The sequence below is a fragment of the Varanus komodoensis genome, unplaced genomic scaffold (genome assembly GCF_004798865.1).
Source record: "Varanus komodoensis strain SLA01 unplaced genomic scaffold, ASM479886v1 scaffold18_1, whole genome shotgun sequence".
NCBI lineage: Eukaryota > Metazoa > Chordata > Lepidosauria > Squamata > Varanidae > Varanus > Varanus komodoensis.
Window position 1 is genome coordinate 965404 of NW_025335548.1, and position 23186 is coordinate 988589.

The window sequence follows — 23186 nt, forward strand, 5'->3', positions numbered from 1 at the left end:
CGGCTGGGCCGGCGGGGGCAGGCGCTGCTCCTCCTGCTGGCCGGCGCGCCTGTCTCCGCTCGCCCCCCGCCCGCCGATGAGCTCCTACTTCGTCAACCCGCTCTACTCCAAGTACAAGGCGGCGGCGGCGGCGGCGGCGGCAGGAGGGGGCGAGCCGCCCATCAATCCCGCTTACTACGACTGTCACTTTGCGCCCGCCGCCGCCGCCGCCGCCGCCCTGCTCTACGGGAACAGCGCTGCGGCCGCCGCCGCCGCCGCCGCCGCCGCCGCCTCAGGCTTCCCGCCGCCGCCGCCGCCGCCGCCGCCGCCAGCTCCGGGGTCCGGGTCCGGAGGCAGCGGCCCCGAGTACTTCCATCAGCACCACCAGCACCACCTGGCCGGGGGCAGCCCGTCCGCCTACCAGCCGCCGCCGCCGCCTCCCTTGGCCTCGCAGGCCCCTTGCGCCGGCCTGCCTTGCCCCGGGGAGCCGGCCAAGTTTTACGGATACGATAACTTACAGAGACAGCCGCTTTTTACGACACACCAAGAGGCCGAGCTGGTCCAGTATCCTGACTGTAAATCGTCCAGCGCTCATATTGGCGACGAACCAGAGCACTTAAATCAGGGCGCGTCTCCTTCTCCTATGTTTCCCTGGATGAGACCACAAGGTTGGACGCAGGCGAAATCCCCTTGCCTTTGCGCTCTCGGCCGCAGCGGCCCAGGGCTCGTTCGCTCCGCTCCGCTCCGCTCCCCCGGCTCCGCTCCTTTCCTCTCCTTCCCCCGATTTCCCTACCTCCTTGGCTGAAATACTACGTGTCTGGGGTTCTTCTCCCTCCACAATAACACAGAATCAAGCTATTATCCGTAAATTCATCTTTCTTTCTCTCTTTCTCTCTCTCTTTGTCTTTCTTTCTTTCTCTTCTATAGCTACATTATTAGTGTTGGTATTAGGGTTAATATGGCTATTTCTGTGGCTTGTATTATTTCTCATTAGGGAAACACCTGGTAACAATTCTTTCCACCTCTGCGACCGCGGTTAGGTTCAGGATTTACTGGAAAACCTAAGCCACGAACTGGGTTGGGAGGGCAAGAACAACCCACCAAACAGAAAATGCTTCGGCGGGAGAATTAAGCTCTCGGGGCTGGGTGCGAGAAAGTCTGAGGCTCTTGCGCACCGATGCAGCCCGGGCACTCGGGTTTAGCCTCAGTTACATTTCGTAGCCGAAGGGCGAGCAAGCTTGAAACTGCCGGGCCCGAGCCTTTGCTTATCCCCAGGAATGTGAGTAAGCTCGGGACTTACTCCTGGACGCACTGCGGGGGCCCTGAGGCTTGTCCCAGCTTTGGCATGACCCGCCGAGGTCCCAGCACGGGGTGGAGGGCTGGTGGGCGCCTGGGTGTGTTTTGTTTTCGGTGCTTGTGGAGGTGGTGGCGGCGGCGGCTAAGAAATCCTGCGCTTTTTCTTCCAAACAGCAGCTCCGGGTAGGCGGAGAGGAAGACAAACATACAGCCGCTTCCAGACTCTCGAGCTGGAAAAAGAGTTCCTTTTTAACCCCTACCTGACCAGGAAAAGAAGGATCGAGGTCTCCCATGCGCTAGGACTCACCGAGAGGCAGGTAAAGATCTGGTTTCAGAACAGGAGGATGAAATGGAAAAAAGAGAACAACAAGGACAAATTCCCCGCCGTCAAGCCAGAGGGAAAGGACGGAGGGGAAGACAAAAAGGAAAGCCACGGGGACCTGGAAGGCAGAGCGGACGGCCCGCTCAACTGAGGCGCTGCGGCAAAAGACAGTGGCGCGTCCCGGGCGCTTCTCCTGGTCTCCTCCGCTGCTCTGCTACGGCTGCTCAGGCACCTTTGCTGCGAGGGCCCTGCCTTGCCTTTTAAGCTACCTTCCCACACCTTTGTGCTAGACGAAAGTGTGCTGTGCTTGCTACTGCTCGGGCCTGCCTCGATGGAGTCTCCCTCGGCAGAGGCCGCATCCTTTTTCTCGGCCTCCCCGGAAAGTGATTCTGAAAAGTGTGGCAATTTTGTACCTGGCGCTTGGGGGTGGGCGGGGGGGTGCAGGCTTCTTTTCTGTCAAAAGACAGATTGTCAGTCCTAGCCAGTTCTTCAGGAATCAGCTCAATCAAGTGCACTTGTAATATCTCTGAAATTTCCCTTCCCCTTTTTTTCTTGTAAAGTAAATTAAATAAGAAATTGAATGGGGAAATGAAGGGAGGAAGTATTTTAATTAAATGTTGATCTTTAATTATCCGTAACTGAAATAAAAGCATTATTCCAAGGTACTCTTCCTGATTAGCTTTCTTCCCTTGTCTCTGCCTCCCGTGTAAAACTATGAAGCTGGGCAGCCAAACTCCTAGAGTCCAAAATGCTGGCTGTTTTTCCCACTGAGTCAGAAACGGTGTTCTTTGCTTTTGTTTTGTTTAAGCAAGATGATGTTATAGAAGCATTCAAGGGTGCGGTTTCTCTTCTTCCCATTGATAACGCCGGCATGTCGCCTGCCCCATCGGGCTCTGGGAGCAGGCCCAGTGCACCGGTCCACCCAGTGGTCCGTGGCAGAACTCCTTGCGAGCCCGTCGGCACACTTCCGGGGAGCTGGCTCGCCCGCTGAAAAGAATCATCACCATAGCGCTGTTCGTGGCATGCTCCGAGAAGCTGATTCAGCCCGCCTTGGAAAACCCGAGCCTGCGTGTATTTACCTGGAAGTGGGACCCTGTTAGTCTTCGTGTATTTGCTCCCATGCGATGGGAGAGTCACATCTGGTACCTAAAGTGGCCTGTCTTTCTAGCAAGGGTGCTTTGGGCTACAGCTGGGAAATGGGTGCACGTTCAATGCAGAAGGAAAGTAGCTGGAGCTCACGAAGGCACCTGCCACTTTATCTGGGAGCGGCACGGCCCGATGGAGCAAGGGGAGCGAGTGGCCCGTGCATCCACGAGGAAGTCGTGGGGCTCATGTCCGCTTTTCAGAGCGCTGCAGAGCGAGCGGGCGTTGCGAGGCACGGGGGCCGCAACCCTGTGGCCAGCCCAAGGGGCGGGACACATGCACGGAGGGGCAGACGGCCTGGGCCTGTGGCTACTCGTCGCTCTCCCAGGGGCCCACGTCCGTGCGCAACCTGTTGCCGGGGGCTGTTGCTCTCGAGCGCTGTCGGCGGACGTGCTGCGGGCAGCTGGTTGGCCACGGAGTCAATTCCGTGGCTAGACTGGACAGGCCTCGGTCTGATCCAGCACAGCACTCGGGCTCTGTGGATCCCTGGCGCAAAGCCACTGTGCGCCTTCTTCCCATCAGCACCAGTGGACCAGGGCGATCCCACTGGAAGGAAGGAAGGAAGGAAGGAAGGAAGGAAGGAAGGAAGGAAGAAGGGACCTCCGCCTCAGCCGGGCCTCGGGGACGGCCCTCGCTCTGCCGTCATGGCGCGCCGGTGGGCAGGAGCTGCGATCCCACCCGAGAAGCAGCAGGTGTGCCCGCTCCTGCCTGCCCTGCTGGACTGGCCACTCTCGGAGGCAAAACGCTCGGCTAGATGTTAGATCCAGCTACCCTCCCAACATGCTAATTGGCTGCCTGATTTATAAAGCATGTATGTATGTGTGTTGTTTGGGTCAAAGATAATACGGAAACAGTACAAGTAGCCCTCTTTTTCAGCCGCCAGTCTAAACTTCCAGGATTCCTCAGAAACATTGGTGCCATAAACCTAATTGTTGCCTATCCTAGCTACTAATTCTACTGCTGGGATAATTTTTAATTATTTTGGCAGCAGTATTTTATTTTTATTCCCCAGATGCGATATCTCTTCCACATCTTGGCTGAATTTCAGTCAGCTCAGATAAAGCTAGTTATACAAATAGGAAGAATTATTCAGATGAGTAGAGCTGTTGTAGGTAAGGAGCACGGTGGTGGTGGTGGAGGCGGTGGTGCGGCCAACCACACCCCCCGCAAGACAGGCCTCCATGGGGGAATGGGTGTCCCCACAGCGGGGAAGGGGTCTGAGGCTCTGTGTCGTCCCCCGCCGCCCCCCCCCCCGCGTGAGTTTATGGCTGAGACAAGATTTGAGTGGGATGTGAACTTAAGATAGCGACGAGATGTTGTCTTACTCGTTATGCTTTTCCAGAATGTGAGGTGTCAATGGGCAGAAGTGGAAAAGACAGGCAGCAAGAGCGCTGGTGTCCCCTAGTTCACAGCCACTGCAGAACTTCTAGCGCCAAGGAGAGCTGATGGGAAGAGGGTCTCCCATGCCTAATTCTGAGCCGCCCCGAGGCTTCGGCGAATGGGGCGGCATAGAAGTCCCTAAATAAATAAATAAATAAAATAATTCTCTGCAGGACCGTGGTCTGTGTGTACAGCCCACTTTGGGGGTCACGAGGGCCAGCTTTATTGAATACAGTTGGGATTTTACAGAGCCCATATTTCTCTGGGGTGTTTTCAATGTCTGTGTCAAATCTGGGAGGATTTGTTTGGCTTTGTTTTCATAGGATGTAGCAGAAAAAAATGAGGTTTTAGAAAAAGATAAAGATGTAAAATATCACAATGCATTTCTATGGAACAATAGAAAAATAACCCGAACCATCGCAGAGGTTGCTGTCTTTAATAAGAGAACGCAGCTCCATGCCTGCACACATGTATACACCAGCCTCTTAGTTTTATTTGATTCTATGTGAGATGATTTAATTTTTTAACATTAGGGAGGTCGTGTGGGTTTGGGGTTTTGTTTATAAAAAGGGTACATGGACGCACAATGGCAAAATGAGAATGGCTTCTCTTTTGTTTCAGTTTTCAGATAGTGCAGGTTGCATTTAATTCTGTCAAACCGCATTCATTCCAATGCATTTATGAAGCAGTCTAGCTCCACATGGCCGTCTTTTGCCCAAAGCAGGAATACCTCTCTCCACATTATATGACAAGGAAACCATCATCATTCTCCCAGCGATGTTAAAGAGGGGGCTCTCCTTATCCTTAAACCAGGCAGATCATGAAGCGAATGCAAACTTCTGTCCCTTGTCCCTGCCCACAATCTCCAGCGGGCTGCCTGGATGGAAACAAGAGCCCTCAGATGCTGCTGGTGTGCGCAGGTACACACCCTCCATGGGATCCATACATAAAAATGGGCCAGGCACTGAGGGGCACCCCCCCCACACACACACACACACACAATACAAGCCTTGAACTGCATCCCTTTATCTGGAGCTTACTTCTACACAGACATTCATAGAACCAGACTGTAAAGAGATCAGATCCCTTTGAAATCACTGATATTTCGGTCGCTCGAATAAATTCATATTCTGCGGTTTGCCGTGGGATTCAGTCCGCAGGCATTTCTGCCGGGCGCTGCTCGGAGTGGGCAGGAGCCGTGAAAGGCCCTAAAAAGGCGAGGAAAGAACGTCGTCTTGGTGCGGCAGGCACACTCGCTTGCGCTTTACACGTACCGATTTCCTACATTACCCTTTCCTGCCTTCCGCCCCTGCCTCTTTTCTGATTGGAAAGCCTTGCCATGCAGTGCGGTGCAGTGGTCAGACTGCTGGAGTGGGACTTGAGAGAAGTAGATTCTAGTCTAGTCCCTCTTCTGCCATGAAGTTCGCTGGGTGGCTTTGCACCAGTCACAGACGCTAAGCCCAGTCTACCTCACGGGGCTGTTGTGAGGATAATATGGAAATGAGGCTCAAGGCCAGCTTGAGTTTCTTGCAGGAAAAAGGTGGAACGTGAATATAATAGACAGTAATTATCCTTATGCGCTTCCCCACCAAAATTAAGCTCCGTTAAATCCTATTGATTTCAAGGGGGGTGTAAATGAATGCAATGGAGAGGGGCCCAGGTCCGGCCAAGTCCTGCCCATTGTTACCATATTTTATTGCTACAGTCTGAGGTCAGTGGTTTATTGTTCGCTCATATCAAACCCCTTAAAGCGATCTGATGCCCTTCTGCTGCCAAGTTTGAAACAGGAAGTGGACTGAGAAACAGAATAAGGCTTTAGTAAGGAAGTATAAGCAGCTGGAAGTCTCCTCTCACTTAAGCTGAGTCCAGTCCAAAGGCTCTCTTTGCACCCTCTGTTTTTTCCTTCGGGTTTGCTCTCCAAACACGCACGTTTTGAATCCTTTGTTGAGTATGGAGGTCGATTCAGCCGCTGTGCTAGCTGTGAAGCGGACTAGTTCAGAAAAAGATGGGGAAATGTCGGGGGGATGCCTATAATTGGTGTGGTCCCTTTGGAAGAACCCCGCAGCCCGCCGCCTGCAAGTTTCCTAGGCCTGCTGCGGCGGCCGCGCCATCGTGGGCTGGGGCTTCGCTCACGCTGCAGACGAGAGACTGCGGCAAAACCACGCAGCAAACACTTTGGCGCATGAATTTGCATAAATGCGGCAAAATGTCGCAGTGGTCAGTCTGTGATTAGTTATGCGGATTTCAGAGAAGCGACTCTCCAGAGCCCACACACGGAAGGAGCTGTGAGTCCCCCACCCACCATGAACGGGGACATTTAAACCCTCTAAATGTCTGCAGATAACTGATAAAATTCCTTACGACCAAAGGCAAGCGTTCGTTGCCTTACAGCTCAATGCGAGGCACGTCTGTCTGTTCAGAAGTAGGAGTCGCTGAGCCGAATGGCACTTACTCCTAAGTAACTGTGCTGGGGATCGCAGCCTTGCGCCTTCCCCAAAATCTTGCAGCAAGAGGGGGAGACCAGTTTGGAATGTCTCTCAAGACAGACCGACCTTCTAACTAGAAAAAAGAAATCACTCGATTATATCCAGTGTTAATTCGAAAACTAGGTAAATATTGTGGAAGGCGCTATTTCTTTTTGGAGGAAGGAAGCCCCTGTCCTTAGGAAACGTATAAGCGCAGTTTACAGCATACTCAATCCAGTCACCCACAAATTGTGGCTTCTCCGGTGTATGCGGACGGATGTAACACCGCCCAAAAGCAACGCGGTTTGCCCAGTTCTAAAAAAAGCGGCCATTTTGGAGTTGGATGGAAACTCTGCTTGCGGGTTCTTTGCTCTGCATTCCTGTAAGGCAATGAACTGGAATTGTAGATATTTAAACCGATCCTAATCACGTTACTGAACTGGAAAGAAATCCCAAGCGAGTCTGAACCTGCTAGAACCCATCGCTTGATATCAAAACACAGTTACAAACTTATCGCATAATATGGCCTATAAATATTCAGCCTAAGCCTGTCACCCTACCCCATGATTTTTAAAGGCAATCGAACACAGAAAAGCAGCGAAAATCACGGAGAAGCAGATTTTGCTAGCTTGCCTTCCTGGCTATAGGGCCAAGGGGGAGGGGGGATCCTGGATCCTACTACTCCGTGCATCTCGTGTCTTCCTAGAAAGACAGTCTCGTGGATTTCAATCGCATTTTAACATTTAAATGCTGTCTCGGGGTTCAAGAAACCGTCTGAGGCTGGCTTTTGTGCAGAAAACCAAGGGCCAACTGTAGGATGCCTGTAGATGCTCAGGGCGTTTACTCGGGTGTAAGGTGCGGCTCAGAGATTAACGGGACTTACTTCTCCGGCAGGGTGAAGGTAGAGTGTGCTGTCTTAGATGCATAAACCGAGATAGTGTCCCGGCAGCGAGCACGGGCAGAACTACAGCACCCTGGCTGCACTTCCGTTGACTGAGGCTTGCAAGCCCGCGAACTGAAAGTTTGGGAAGTCGGTTTAGCTTGTGCCTGTCTTCCTACACCGAAAACCCTCCCGCCCCGCGCACGGCCCGTTCCAGGCGCGGCTGCAGTTCGGCGCATTGTTCCTTCTCCGGAGCGCAGAATTCCCGGCGCCTTCTCCCGGGTCCCGAACCGGTGGACTCCCAGCCAGGGAGGGGTTAGCTCTCTGTCATCAGGCTTCCTCTGCGAGGCCAGACGATCTTCGAGGAGGGCTTTTTCTGTGACAAAGAGGAGACATCCATAAAAGTGGCGGGCTGGAAGGCTCCCCCAAAACGCACTCATGCAACCGCACTGTGGAGTGCGCATACGAACAGAACGGCTGAAAACACCCCTTCCCGAAAATCGGGACATGAGAAGCACATTGCAAAGGAAGCTGGGCTTAAATTTCCGCCGAGGGCGTTTGCGTGTGTGTGTGATCATTTCCCGGGAAGATTGGGCAGGTCGGCCAGAATGGGAGAGGCTAACATTCTAGGATGGCCTAGAAGCGACGTAGAAAGAACAAGCCGCGAGAATGGCCAGGGGGACGTGTCTGCTCACCCTTTTGTTCTGCACCTCATCGGCTTATACCGTTCCGAGAAGGAGCAGAATGCGCACAAAACAGGGGAAATTGGGCCGGGCTGCCCCAACCCACAGAAACTTGAGAATCGAAGGAAGATCTGTCTTCGCTACAGGGTCATTTCCACCCACCCAGCCTCCGGCCGCCGCGCGCCTCTCTAGGAAAGTCTCTCAGGGGACTGGTGGTGTGCTTTGTTTTGTTTTTTGGACTGCGTAATGCGGCCTAATTTAGCAGTTACAGTAGCGCGGCCCGAGGAAAATAAAAAGTGGCGGTGATGGCGAGGCTGATAGTGTGGAAAGAGAAAGGGTGGTGGACGGGGGGGGGGGGGGGGAAGAGGGGGGGGAAAAAAAAAGGGGGGGGGGGGGGGGGGGGGGGAGAGAATGAGGGGGGAAAGAAACAAACGGGGGAGGGGCACCGCGCTTGTATCGGTCTGTGCAGAAAGAAAAAAATCCGCAAGGAATTGCAGTAAATTCCTTTTTGTTTGAAGAAAATTTACAACTCCGTAATAGACCTTTTATGACCTATTTGGGCACGTCATTGGCTGCGCCTAGTCATGTGCAAGCGCTGATAGCTCGCACGGCCTGCCCGCCGCCCCCCAATCTTTCCCCTTCCTGATTTCCCTGGCGAATTTCCCCCCTACATTCTGTCTTTCCCAGAGCCTCAACTCCTCTTTTGCTAACCTTTGTCTCCGATGAGGTGCATTGCGCTCGCTATGATGTTTGGGTACCGATCCGTTCGAATCCAAGACTCTCGCAAACAATCGGCGCACTCACACGCACGCAGACACCCCCGCGCGCGCGCGCGCTCACACACACACGCGTCCGCAGCCTTGCCAGGTTCCAGTCGTAGCAGAGGCGCGGAGTGCGGAGAGGAGGGTGGGCGGGGAGGGGAGGAGGGGGGGGGCAGAGGCTCCTTGTCTTTGCCAGCGAGGCAGCTTGTTTATCTATCCAGCGACGCCGAGTTCCTCCAAGCCTTTACCTGCCCCGACGCCTCGGCTTTTCGGATTGGGATGGGACTCGGATTGCTACCGAAGGCGGCGCGCAATGGATTACGGGGACGCGTCAGGCCGCCTCGCCCTTCCACCCAGACGACGACCCGGTAAGGATCTTCCCTGCCCCCCGTACCCCGACGTGCCTCCAGGTCGCTGCCGCGGCGTCCCTTTCTCCTGGACGCCGGACCCCAGAAGTCATAAAAGAAAGTGAGGAGGGCGCCCAGGAGAACGAGCCAGGCTCGTGGGGCCGGAGCGGGGCGCCACGGAAAGGTGTCCCGCGGCGGGGGAGGCGCCCCCGGTCACCTGTCCGGCGGCGGCGGCGGCGGCGGCCGCGCCGCTCCCATTGGCGGCAGGAGCCCGGCCGGGGAAGCGGCTGCTTCGGGGCTCCGCGCGCGGTCGGGGGGGCGGGGAGGGCGGGCGGGCGCCGAGGCAGCCCCCAAGCCGTGCGCGGGATTGCGCGAGCGGAGGGGCCGCCGCCTGGGCAGCGGTGCCCTCCCGCGCCTCCCCGACGGCTGCCTCCCCGGCGCGGGATTCCCCCCCGCATGCCTGTCATCGCCAACAGGTGGCTTCCTCGCCCACCCGGGCCATGAATAGCGCGCCAAGCAGAGCGCGCTGCGCCCCGGTCGGCTGCGGCGAGCGCCCCTTCTGCCTCGCCCTCGCCCTGGCCCTGCCGCGCCAAGATGTCCGCGCAGCCCGAGCCTGCTCTGCGCTCTCCTCGCCCGGAAGGTTCGCGGGGGGGAAGCGTGCGGGGCTCGGGGAATTCTCCTCGAGGCGGCGGGGAGGGGGGCGCCGTGCCGCGGTGCGCTCCGATCATGCATGGTTTCTGGGCTGCCTCGCGTGACTCCTCGCCACCTGGTACGTGTGACAGATTTCATGTAGCTTGTTTGATCAAGCAGGGTGCTTAAAAGAACGTGTGCATGGTTAGAGCGAACCGGCACGTGTGGCGGGGGCCGAAGTGCGCGCCACCTCAGCGAGGCCAATATGGCCGCAGCGGCGCGGGCGCTCACCTCGCAGAGGGCGCGACCGCTTCGGCCGTTTCCTTGGGTCCTTGTAGTCTGGACGGAGGATCCAGCGGTGACACATCAAACGAGGCATTAAAAAAAACAAACCTGTATGATAAAGCTCGCCCTGGATGGAAGGAACTGGCGGTATTCGTCTATCTACCCATTGCCTGAATGTGCGGGCTTATCTGAGGAGCTGACGCATTTAATGTCAATAATTCGAGGGAGGAAAAAAATGACCTCGTTTCAGCTTTCTTTAATGCATGTTTATTGGCAGTAAGTAAATTGTTTCAGTGAGCCTTGCTGCTAAGTATGTTCAAGATGACAAGCTAGATATTACATTTCTCCAATAACATTTGGCAGGAATATCCCTAGCTTTAAGAGTCTTCATTTCTGGCAGTTTACAACACGATTCTTATTCTCATATTATTTTCAGCATTAGCATTCTGTATTATTCTCCTTAGGAGGAAAAGGGCAATAGTATGCTTTCGAAATATTTTTTTAAAAAAGAAAATGAATTATCTGTTTCTGGAAGGTCCGCTTTGATATCTCGGCTGGGAACAGATTTGCATAACATTGTCTATAAAAGTCTTTCCATAGTTTCTGTATGTATTTTGTGTGTATAGGAATATGGTAAATTATGGAACGGTCAAAGAAATTGTTGGAGATAAGATTATATTTTCAGTTGTTAGTGCATTTACAAATTATGCTGAAAGGAGCAGATAACGTCATTTTCTCATAAGTTGTAAGTCACCATATAATAGTTTGAATCAACTTTTCATATTTTCCAGTCACCTCTGCTTACTGCATGTCCCTCATTTATGAATAACCAGCATATTTGGGAGAGCTGGACATTATTACAGGTTTGCAGAATGATCGTGCAAGTACAGTTTAATGGCTACGGTTCATAGCGCGAAGTTTCAAAGCAATCCAAACAAAAATATTCATAATACATAAGTCTGCCTACTTTTTCCTCTAGCATATTGCATCCCCCCTCCCCCCAAACCACTATACTGTGTTCATTATTGCTAGGTTGGAAGCACATCTGCAGACCGTAGATAGGTGTGTTGGTGACTGAATTCTTAAAATCTTACTCTTTATGCTTGTTTTGCAATAGGATTTATTCAACTATACATCTATTCCCCATTCATAACCCAATTAATCTAAAGAATTTAGATGTAAAGATTTTTTTAAAATCCTCTATTCAAATCTAAGTGACTGAAATAGATAATATAATCAATTTATTGGGATTAAGTGAGTAGAGACCCGATTTAAAAAAAAACCTTTACCAAGAATCCTTTTTCTAATTAGATTCTGTTCACCGGAAGAAAATTCCATTGATTTTGACAATATTTTTTCCATCTTAGACCTCAGTCTAAGGCACACATACTCTGTCCTTCTTACATGTACCCACCAGGAAATGACAGTACTTCCAAGCTCCTCTGAAACCCACTGAATTTACAATTTTCTGTGCACTGCCTAGACTCAATTCATTTTCTTTCAAAGAGGATTAACAAATTAATACATTAGTTTGAATCCTCCGAGACCATGATTTACTCCTTAAGTAAGGGAAATGTTCTCAGGGACCAGCTAGGACAGTTTGATCCATTCCTCTTGCAAAATCGAAAAGAAGGCAACAGATTGTACAGGGGAAACAAACCCAACATTTGGGGGCAATTTTGCTGAAGGAAAACCACCGTTCTGTGCACGGTTTGTGTGTGCTGCAGATGTTTGGTAGCTCAGGGGAGGGGATAATGCGCAACGCATACTAGACAGACTGACATATTCCTCAAAGTTCTGGTATTTTGTAAAAAGAAGCTCACTCCGTTTCTGATTTAACTGTGGTGTGTGTGTGTTTTTTCCAGTGAACTATATTTCTCATGGGCGGCTTTATGAGGTCCTGGAGCTGGGGGTGGGAGAGGGAATCCGAACAAAGACAGTATTTCACTCCTTGGCTGGCAGGCAGCTGTTAAAGGTATTTACAGCCCTGCTGCATTGCGGCACTGAAAGCTCTTACTGCCAGCGCTGGAGCTAAAAACAGGAAGTGAAGGGGAAAAGCAGCCGCCATAAACGTTCCGTTTGGTCGGGGGGGAAGAGCTTTTATACACAGCGACACATCGTCCAAGAGATAAGCGCTAATTAAGATGCCTTGCACTGGGCCACTTCTGAAAACGAGCCTATCCTTAACAAGCCACTATCACCAAATAGCCAGAGTAATTGGATGGGGGGGGGGGGGCGCAAACCTCTCCAATAGGAAGGACCACGGGCAGTCCCCGAGAAACGCATGATTTGGAGGAGAATCTTTTACCTACTTTAGTGGGGCCAAGTCCCACGGAAAAAGGTGGGGGGGGGAGTGTGCAGGGAGGGGGTTTGAGGGAATTGGCAGACAATGGGAAGAAATGGAGGGGGGAAACCCCCAAGCTTCCCCCCCCCCCAGAACTCTTGGTGATGAAGAATCGTGTAACATGCTTTTCTCATAGTGTTCCTGTGTCTGTTCCATTCTGTTCTTTTTTCAGTTCTTGTGTCTATATGCACAGAGTGGTGGATAGATCAAAAAATCAAGGTTGCAGGTAGGGAGTGGGTCTGGATTAGCTTCTTGGATGGTCAAGAAACCTGCCCAGCAAGTTGATACAAACCCATATTTTAGGAAGAAATCAACTGAATGTTGAGATTTCAGCAACAATTGCCACAATCAGTCGATCAATCAATCAATAGAAATGCTTTTATGCCAATTCATTCCAATGCCTTATTAGGAGAGCCTGTCACTGGAGCGGGGTTTGGAGCAAATCCTTCTGCAGCCCTTTCATAGTTTGGGAATCCTTCGGAGTCCATGGGCTTCTCTGGACGCTGCAGGAGCAGCCGAGCCCGCAGTCCTGTGTAGAATTCGGCCTGACTTTGGATTATGGCATTGGATTATGACTGTTAACCAGGAGGAGCGACTGCTTCCTGCCCTTTGATGTAGACTTCTTTGTCCGTTGTGTCAGTTCTTTGGTTCTCGCTCAGATTGCCCTCTAACAACTAGCCTGCCCCTGTGCATTTCTCTGCTTTGCTCTGAGCAGCACAGAGAAGTGATGTTTGCTGGAAGTCGGCCAAAGGGGCCACGGAATGGCACAGGACCAGTCAGGATGTCAGAATGTGGCAGCTGGACCTGACCCAAGTCAAAGGCCCATCTTGCCTTTGGGAAAACACCCGTGTTTCCTGCCTTCCTGTTTGCGCAGCCATATTCCTCCTTCACTGGATCACTTTGCACTCTTCTGGTGGACCCAGGGCGGCCAGAGCCAGGGCGGCCCAAGACAACCACAGCGCTGCCTGCCTGCAGTCCCGCCTCCCCGGGTGGCCCCTGAAACAGTGGCAGCTGCATTGGCTCAGACATTGAGCCCCAAACAATCCTGCAGTGCGTCTCCTGCTCAGCACCCTCCTGGAGCAAACTTACTCGAAGCAGAAGTGGGTGCGGCTTTTTAGTTATTAAATGAATACCCATTAGAATCGACTTAAACCCCTTTAGACTGAACATTCTGCTATTTCATACGATGTATATGCACTTTTTCTTTTGACCTGAAAAGGAGCGGGGGAACATGATGAGGTGGAGGCCGGGAAGAGAGATCCCTTCAGTGTAATAAAGGCTGCTGTCCTGCATGCAGACACAGATGACTGGGCTCAGGATGGCAGCTTTTTTGACCCTGAAGTGACTTTCTAATCAACTTCTGAACACACCCATTTTTTAGGACAGCCTTCCCCAGACTGGTGCCCTTTAGGGGTGTTGGCGGCCACGATTCCCAACTAGACCTTGGTCTTGCTGTCTGGGTTGGCAGACGAACGCATCTGGAGGGCGCCGCGTTGGGGGAAGGCTCGGTGGCTTCTTCCTCGAGATCCCGTTCCTTTCCCAGACGGGGTTCCCGACTGTGTCTGAGCATCGCCCGTCTCCTCGCGTCCTGCCACCCCTCGAAGCCTCTTCTCCCTCTGCTTTGGGAGCCCGTGGCGAGGAGACCTCCCTCGCCCGCCTCCCGCCCACTCCTGCGTCACTCTGCTGTCGGGCCGCTTGTCCAGGAGAAGGCGCTCTAGGACAACCCTCGCAGCCCTCAGCCGAGCCCGGGACTGCGCGGCGCGCGCAGCCGCCTCTTCGGGAGGTGCGGAGTCCCCCGGCCCCAGCGGTTCAGCGGACCCGAGGACCCCAAGCGAAGCCCTCCGACTGCTTTATCCCCTGGCAAGGGCCACGGGAAATCAGAAGTGGACGGCTGTTGGGAGGATGGTCCCTTTGTCCAGCCAGAATGGTCGCATCCTGAAGCTACCTTTCCAAACAGTTACGGCGTGGCCCTGTGCAGAACTAACAGAAGAAAAGTCTGTTAGTGGGGGACTAGGACTTTTTTTCTTCCTGAACGTGCATAGGATTGCACCCTTAGAGACCTGGAAGGCTGGGAGTTACTACTCCACCTACCCTGGAACTACAATTCCCACATCCCTTTGGGGCAAGAGGAACCAACTAAGCAGATGCAACGAAGTCCGAACTATCCCACTGCGATCTAGATAAAGTCCCCGTAGCTGCAGTCCTACACGCACTTATCTGGGTGTATGGCATTCATTTCTCACAGGGAAAATAGCTGTGTCGGTCTGTGAGGAAGAAAACAAATCCCAAATCCACAGTTGAACGATACTTTGCTTAGGACCAGTCGAAATTCCACAAAACATACGCAAGCTTTCGAATTCTCCAAAACGCCTAATCATGCCAGATGGTCCTTTTCTACCAATCCTCACAGCCTTCTCCAACCTGGTGCCCTCCAGATGTTTGGATTATTGTTCCCAGAATTCTGGAACATTGGTCATACTCGGTGGGGATGACAGGAACTGTAGTTCCAAACACCTGCAGAGCACCTCCAGAGGCAGACTGATTTGGCCCGATGAAACATCTAGAGAACGTGAAAGCTGGTATATTTTTCAGGAGTTTTAGATGGTCCTAATCAACGAGTTGGCCAGGTGTGGATTTTGGGTTCTCAAGATGCTGGGATGTACTGCTGAGTACACATACATGCAATGCTTTGCTGCGGGTCACATTGAAAACGATGCAAGTTACTTCGGAGAGAACATGCATAAGACCGGGGTGAGGGCTGCATTCCCACGCGCCCTTCCCTGGGCGCAAACCCAGCGGGAAGCAGGGGAACCTCTCCAAGAGAAGGACACGAATGAAAGTGCCCGGGTTTTCCCCCAGATTTCTCTGGCCCGAGATCGCGGAGTGGTTCTGCCCGGGCCAGTAAGCATCAGCGCCCGAGCCTTCCTGGGCCGCTCCCGGGAAGCGAAGCCCACCGGACGCCCCGAGGTTGCCCTGGAGCGCCAGCCCCGTTGCGCCTCCGCCCGCCCTTCTTGGCTGGCGGCCGCAGGGCAGGCAGAGCCCCGCAGGCCCGGAGAGGGGCCGTTGTCCACCCTCACCGCTCGCCCGAATGGCCCCGCTTCCCGCGCCCCCGCCTCGCCGCGCCCCCCGCGCATGGTGCGCGCAGAGCCAGCCTTCTGTGCCGCGGCAAACGAGCCGTCACAGCCCCTTGCTCCTCCGGATTTAATCCGCCTGCGCTTTGATGTCGCTTGCTCCCGCTTCCCTTGCGTCCCCTTTGATCTCGGCTGGCCCCAAACCGGCAGCCGCCCCCCTCCCCGCAAAAAGTTCTTTTTCCGCACGCGGAAGGACCCCCGTCAGTCGCTGGCTGTCTCCCCGAAAGGAGCCGACGAAACCCACCGCCCGCCTAGCCTGCCTTTCCCTCGCGCCTCGCCTCCTCCGAGATTCGGCCCCCACAGTCGCCACCCAGGTGCTTGTCCTGGCGTGACCTTCCGTGCCACGCAACCGCCCGCCCTTCCGTGGCCGCCGCGGCCGCCGGTAGGTGCACGGGCGAGCTCACGCCCCTCGCCAAGCCCTTTGCTCCCCGCTGCTCGCAGCGTTTCCTGTCCGCTCCTGGGCCGCAGCATCCGATTTCAAGGGCTTGATAAGCGCGCACCCCACCCTCGCACCTTCGCTTTCCGGTAAAGTAAAGCCACGTCGCCGAGGAAGGCGCATGCAGCTGCTTTTCCGAAGCCTGCAAGGGCAGAGTTCACCTACCTCTGGGACGGGGGAGGAGGGGGGAGTTCCTATGCCACAGCCTTTCCCTCCCGCGCCCAGGTGCCATTAGAGGCAGAGGACTGCAACTCCGACCTTCCCCTAGCATAGCCATGATGCTGGGAACTGTGGTCCAGCAACACCTGGAAGGGACAAGCTTGGCGGACAAGCTGCAGGGAAGGAAGGGCGTCAGTCTCGTGGCCCTCTGCAAGTTTTCAGAGCCTAGTGCTGATTCCAAGGCTTTCCAGTTGTTGATTCCAGATTCCGTCCACAGCGATGAACGGGGCTCTCACTGGATCCAGCCCAAGCGATCCCATTCTAGCCTTGCCCGAGCTGGTGCACTCCAGAAGCTTTAGACCAACTCGCATCAGCTTCCCCAAGCATTGCCAGTGGCCAAAAATACTGTTTTGGGAATTGCGCCTGAAACATCTGAAGGGCACCAGGTTTGAGCAGGCTGCTGTAGCCTAATTTGGCAAGCCTTTCGGTTGTTCCCATAAAGGTCTGGGACCTGCTGACACCGCCAAGAACTGAGTCAATGGGATCCACCTTCTAAAATATTTGCTCGCTCTGATGAGAAACACAAAAGGGGGCGGCCAGAGTCAATGTGGCCAGGAAGGGAGGCAAGTTTGAGAGAGCTACCAGAAACTTAACACCAAGACTTGGACCGAGGAAATGCTTTGCGAAACTCACAGCCGGCCGCTCTTTCCCAGTCAGACTTTATCCAATATAAAACCAGCTTGCCTTTTACCTGCCCCCTGTCCTGCTACACAGCTGTGCCTGAACAGTCACGCACTTCTGGTCGCCTTCGTCAATATCCCGAGGAATTGCACTTGTGGGGACCACGCTGCTCAGAAACAGGCCCCAGTGAGTTCAACAGGCTGACTGAGATGAGCACCGGGGCCTTGGTCTGCCAAGGGAACGCGCATCTCTGTAAGACTGCGTGAAATGAAATGGCGCACTTTGAGGTGGGCTGAGAAAGGGGGACATGATTCTGCAAAGGAAATCTTTGTTATTAAGAGCAATTTGGTGGGACACTTCCCCTGGCACTCACAGCAGTTGTCTGGGAATGCAATACTTTTCCTACATATTTCGGGTCTGGGGTTTCTCTGCAGAAACCAGAGAATGACCAGGGACAATGGGATTTGTAGTCCCAACCCATCTCAAGGGCCAGGTTGAGGAAGCTATTTCCTTACTGGCACACTTCCTACTTCCTCAGCTTTAAATCCCATTTACAATAACTCAGAGAGTGTAACTGCTTGTCGTCTGACCTGATCCTCTGTGAGGGTTTTGCTTTTCTGCTGCTGCTTTGCAGGGAAGCAGAGTGGCAGCACTGCGCTCTTCTCCTTGGTGTGTCCCTACTCAGGTGCTGCCCTCTTGCAGCCGCTTAATTGGACATAATCTGCTTTGAACTGAACCATTTCTCAAAGCTCTAATTTTTCACCTGAGAACGCTCCATGTTTCCTCTCCGTTGATGTATCCTTGACCACTTTAATGAAAGGCCACGTCATCTCTCCCCCCCCCCCCCCGCAGTTCATTTGCCTTATTTCCTCCTCTTGCGGTTTCGGAGCATTAAACCTCTCACCAATTTCCACTGGAGGCATTTATCCCGGGTTGTGCAGTTTAAGTGCAAAGGAGTTGAACGGACTTCTTAGGCATTCATCGTTTTGAGAAATAACCGAGTAATTTGTACTGGCATTTTGACCATGACCTAGTATGAGTTCATGTTGATTTAGCATGGAGCTGGTACAGGAGGAAAAGAAACCGGTTCCTAACACCTTTTTTGCTTCCTTTCAAAGGAAGCTCTGAATCAGATTGCAAGGTCTTCTCTGTAAATACGAGTAGTTCCCTCCTCTAATCAGCATCTTTTGTCATCTGCATTGCATTGCTCATCCCTGCCTTTCTTCCAAAGATCTATTTTATCCTCCTAACAGCCCTGTGCAGTAGGTGAAGCTAAGAGGCTGTGACTGGGTCAGGGTCACCAGGAAGGTGGCTGAGAATAGGTGAGCCCCATGGGGCCTGCCACACCACTCTGCCTCTTCTCCAAAAAATGTCCTTATTGAACCCCAGGAAGTTGCTTTGGGTGACCTCTTAGTTAATGGCTATCACTTCCCCAAGTTCAGCCCTTTTTTAAAAGGCAGATTAAAAAGCAACCTGCTCCTGGTTTCCTCTAGAAAACAAAGACACAAGGAACAGTTCTGTATATTCACAAAGCACCCTTCTGCAGAGTTTCATTTGAGGCACAAGTCAAACAAACATGTCTGTTGTACAAGGCCCAGATCCAAGGAAATGAAGACACTTGACCAGGGGGTAATGTTTGCATCAAAATGTCAGCAAATCTGTGTTTACTTTACTATTGTATTTTACTACCAGAGAGGGGGTGAGGTTCCTCAGAGGCCAAAATAACCTGGCTTGCTTTGGGTACTCTATTTTTTGACATTTGGGGAAAGGGAGGGGGGATTTGCCGCTACACCTCAGCTGGCAAAATTCTGGGGGCCAGCTCTAAATTAAGGCATTCTCCTTGCCTGATACGAAATGTGTATGATGATCATGTTGAGCAAAGATGGGAGACAGGCACGCAACTGGCTTCTTGAAGAACCTGGAGTGTATGTCAGCTGGTGCAGCTTACAGGTTCTGCATTTTAAGGTGCTGGAGACAACTTTCTAGGCTGTGCAATTCCAGAGACTGCAAGTAGGGGCTGGTGTGATATAATGGTCTTTCTACAAACAAAAGCATTAAAATAAAACATCTTGATGCTTTGCGCAAAGGTTACAGATTAGCCATTTAGATACATATCTGCAGGATTTAAAACTTATTATTTTGGATGGAGGAGGAACGTTCAGTTATGGGAAGTGGTGTCCTGGCAAGCACAGCACAGAAACAAGCACCTCTCTTGCGGGGACAGTTCATGTGTCCACTCAGAAAAGCTTTCCTCAGCTTGGTGCCCTGCTACTGTTTGGGTCCACAGCCCCAGGATTCTGCTGTCTGGGGCTGATGGGAGCTATAACTCAATATTTCTGAAGAACACCAGGCTGGAAAAGGCTGTATAAGAACTCTGATGTCATTGAACCCGGGGATGACTTCCAGGAGAATTGTTGGCCAGATTTTCTCTGAAAAGTACCTTTGCCAAGTGGTTGCTATAAAACATACCACTATTCCAATGACGTTCTGAAAGGGGCCTCACTGCAGAACACCCTTCCCTAAACAATGCTCTCCAGATATTTTGGACTGCAGTATACATCATCTCTTCCACATCATGCTGGCTGGGGCTAATCGAAGTTGTAGTCAAAAGCATTTGGAGTTTGCCATGTTGCGGAGGCCTGGATTGAACTATATTAGAAAGGGTTGCATCCAATGTTAGCCTTACTTAAGTCCCATTCCTTTCAGTAGGGTTATGCTAAATAGGAGTAACACTGGATATGACCCCGAAGTGTGCACGCTACAATCCAGTTAATGCAGAGAATACACCCCCAGGATTCAATCTGGATGGCACACAGCATCAGCAACCCTGTTAAGGGGAAGTGCCTGGACTGAAACCAGTCCATGCAGGTGTGTCATGTAATGCGATGTAATGCTGAAGCCTGGAATCAAGCCCACAATCCTATTATTACTGTTATTATTGCTACAACATTATTGGTTGTGATAATAATGCAGTACAACAGAGACTGGAATCAAAGACCTGTGAGATGAGATTGAAAGAACTGGGCATGTTTAGCCTCAAGAAGGGAAGACTGAGGGGACATATGATGGCACTTTTCGAAGGCTGCCACAAAGAGGAAGGCCAGGATTTCTTCTCGGTTATCCAAGAGAGGAGGACATGGAATAATGGACTCAAGTTACAGGAAGCAAGATTCCAGCTAGATATCAGGAAAAATTTCCTCACTGTAAGAGCAGTCCAGTGATTACACCCATGGCCTAGGGAGGTGCTGGGCTCTCCCACCCTGGATGCATTCAGGATACAACTGGGCAGCCTTCTGAGCAGGATGGGGTCCTGCACTGAGCAGGGGGTTGGACCGGATGGCCTTCTTGGCCCCTTCCAACTCTACTTTTCTAAGATTTTAAATTGATTCCCTCCTGATTTCCTCTTGCAAGGAACCCAGTGTGGTTCACTACATCATTGTTCCAATTTCAGCTTTCCAGCCAAAATGGAGTCTTTCTGGATATTGCTACAAGCCTCACTGAAGTCCGTGGAGCCAGTGTACTCCTGTGGGTTGGAGCCAGAATTAGTTGTGCTTAGAACAGACCCACTGAAATTAATGGGGTCAAGTTAGTCCATGGGACTGAAGTCCCATTGTTTGAGTGGGTCTAGTGTAAGGACAGTTAAGTCTGATTCCACCCTATTACTTAGCCTACACTGGGCTGTGGGCTTTATGAAATGTTTGGTTTAATCAGCATCTTAAACTTATTCTCTGCTCTCCGTATTGGATGGAGAAGAATCACGCTACCTTGGTTCTGCAGGGACAGAACCTGGTAGTCTATAATTCCCAGGTGTGCCAATGGAAATTGCTTCCATGAAAGCTTACTTGGAGGGAAGCTTCAGAGGTATTGATCTGCATAAGAAGGAGTATTAGATCTTTTCACATGCACTTTTTAGACTTCCAGCCATGTGCGAATGCTGCCCATGTAAGATACATAGGGGGTAGAGAGAATTTCATGTAATTTGTCTCCAGTGTTTAAAGATTTTGCTTAGATTCACCTCCAGTGTGAAAAAGCCCTTGGATCCTATTGCTTCTATTAAATGTGTTGCCAAAATGAGATTTTGTGTCTGGACAAGCAATCCCTTAAATTTACCTGAAAGTAAATTCCATATAACACTATCCCAGTTGATCAATGTCAGCTATCTGCATAAAGCGGTTCATGTTGAAACAGGTTTTATTGCAATTCTTATGCCAGGTCATTGACCACATAGGTCACAGCGTGCCAATAGCCTGTCTTTCTGTACAACCAAGTTGCAGTTTCCTGTGCCAAGCACACCCTAGGAAGAATTGTTTGTATTGGCTTCTTCAGCTCATTTGCTTAGGAAAGTTTCTTTAAGCTTTTAGTTTGGAATTATTTGAATCTTCATTACTGTAGGAATCAGAACAGACTATGCCTTAGAGTGGTTCTAAGTTTTACTCGAAAACAGCACCACTTGCTTAACATCTTACAAAAACATATGAACCCCAAATAGCCAGATTACTGGACATTTTCCCCAGAGTGTTCCCGAGTGTGTCCTACAGAATAAAATAAGATTTGAGAGGCTCTGCTTTGAGTTGGCTGGAGCTTTGTCCCTCATCACTGAACAGGGTTTGGAGTCCGATCCAGGCATCTTTCACAGCCAAGTATGTGAGCCAACCTGATTTCCATTTGGTTTCTGCACATATTTGGTTGCAACTAGATGGGACCATGCTTGGAGTAGCCCCATTGACACCAGGACTAACATAACTCCTAAACATAATAATGTCTGAATACAGCCCTTCATCTTAGGTAACCCTGGCTCCACCTTTGATGTCATTTCACTTGCCTGAATGGAACTCACTTCTGAGTACTGTCTCTAGGATGGGCATTCATTAAAACTGGAGAAAACAATCTGCACCTCCAGATCTTGTGGGCTACAACACCCATCTGCCTCTCCCAGCATGGCTAATGCTCCTGGGTTATGTTAATTGTAGTCTAAAACATCTGGAAGGTCCTAGGTTGCCTCCCTCTGCATCCCAATATGACCACTCCAAGCATGGGATTCAGCGCTGGTCAAGATAAGCAAAGAAGCAGGTGTCTCCATCAGGTGTTCAGGAGACTGGAGTGACTATTGATGCTTATGGTGGATTCCACCGAGTTCCACTGAAGGCGATGCCAAAATCCAGCTCACCTAAACGACACAGGTGGCTTCCCTTTGACCTTAAGCTATATCTAGTCTACATCCATATTTCCAGTAACATTATTCCTCCTGTAGTAGCGTAAGCAGTTCAAAAGGCGAAGGGAAGAAGGGTATGTGGTGACCTCTGCAGCCTAACGGCCAGAATGCTGAACTGGGGCTCTGGAAATCAGAGTTCCAACCCCCACCTGGCCATGAAACTCGTGGGGTGACTTTGGGCCACTCAAGGAACTCTCGGCCTAAAACACCTCACAGGGCTGTTGTGACTATAAAAAGGAGAAGAGGCGGCTCATTCAAGCCACCCTGGGTTCCTTGCAGGAGGAACCAGAGTGGGATATAAATGTAATAGTATAGCAAGGATAATAAATTGCTCTGCTTTTTAAAAAGATATAAAGTTCTTGTCTTGGATTATTATTGTTATTATCATTATTGGTATAAATTTGGGCCATCTCTCCTATGGACTTACACAGTGAAGAATCATTTATCAATATGCAAAGGAAATAAACATATTATTAAAGCTTTTCACGCGGATGGTGATCCCTTCCTGTGTTCTAGAATGAAGTCCCTCGAAAACTCACTTGGGCTCACTGACCCCTCTTTCTCCCCGCCACCCCATCCTACCTTTCGTCCACACCAGACTTCTTTTATTGCTTTATAACCCCCCTTAAAGTCTCAGCCACCAGGTTTTTCGGGGAGAGAGGTGGGGGTGGGAGTCAGGCCGCCCTCGCTCCCCTTTCACGAGTCCTGCGCCCCGCCCCGCGCGCGCTTGGAGCCCGCTCCGTGGCTGGGAGGCGGCGGCGGTGGCGCGACGGGACCCGCGGGTCGGCTTCACACGATCCCTGCAGCCCGGCATCCCGCCTCCCACGGCGGCCGGCCAGGTCCCTGGCTGTGGCCCGGGCAAGGAAGCGGCAGCCTCCTTCCCTCCCTGCCGTTTGCACCCTCCCAGGGTTCGCCATGCAGGCAGGTATACTGCCCTTGAACATGGCGGTTCCAACATGGCCTAATCGCCTTCTCGTCCTCCGAGGGACCCATTTTCGGCAGCTGCTTATGCAACAGAGATCCCTACGCTCGTCCCCGCTCAGCTAATCACG

At 51.8% G+C, this 23186-nt stretch overlaps 1 protein-coding gene across 1 annotated transcript; it reads left to right on the forward strand.

Moving 5' to 3' along the window:
- Nucleotides 1-76: 76 nt before the first annotated feature.
- Nucleotides 77-1748, forward strand: HOXD8 (homeobox D8). Its single transcript, XM_044427062.1, has 2 exons — nucleotides 77-647; nucleotides 1450-1748. The coding sequence occupies exons 1-2, from the start codon at nucleotides 77-79 to the stop codon at nucleotides 1746-1748; spliced, it is 870 nt and encodes a 289-aa protein (XP_044282997.1).
- The last annotated feature ends 21438 nt before the right edge of the window (nucleotides 1749-23186 follow it).

Excerpts from the sequence above, each read along its gene's own strand:
- HOXD8 (XM_044427062.1), top strand. The coding sequence starts at position 77 with ATGAGCTCCTACTTCGTCAACCCGCTCTACTCCAAGTACAAGGCGGCG. Across the intron at positions 648-1,449 it reads TCCCTGGATGAGACCACAAG|CAGCTCCGGGTAGGCGGAGA; the intron begins GTTGGACGCAGG and ends TCTTCCAAACAG.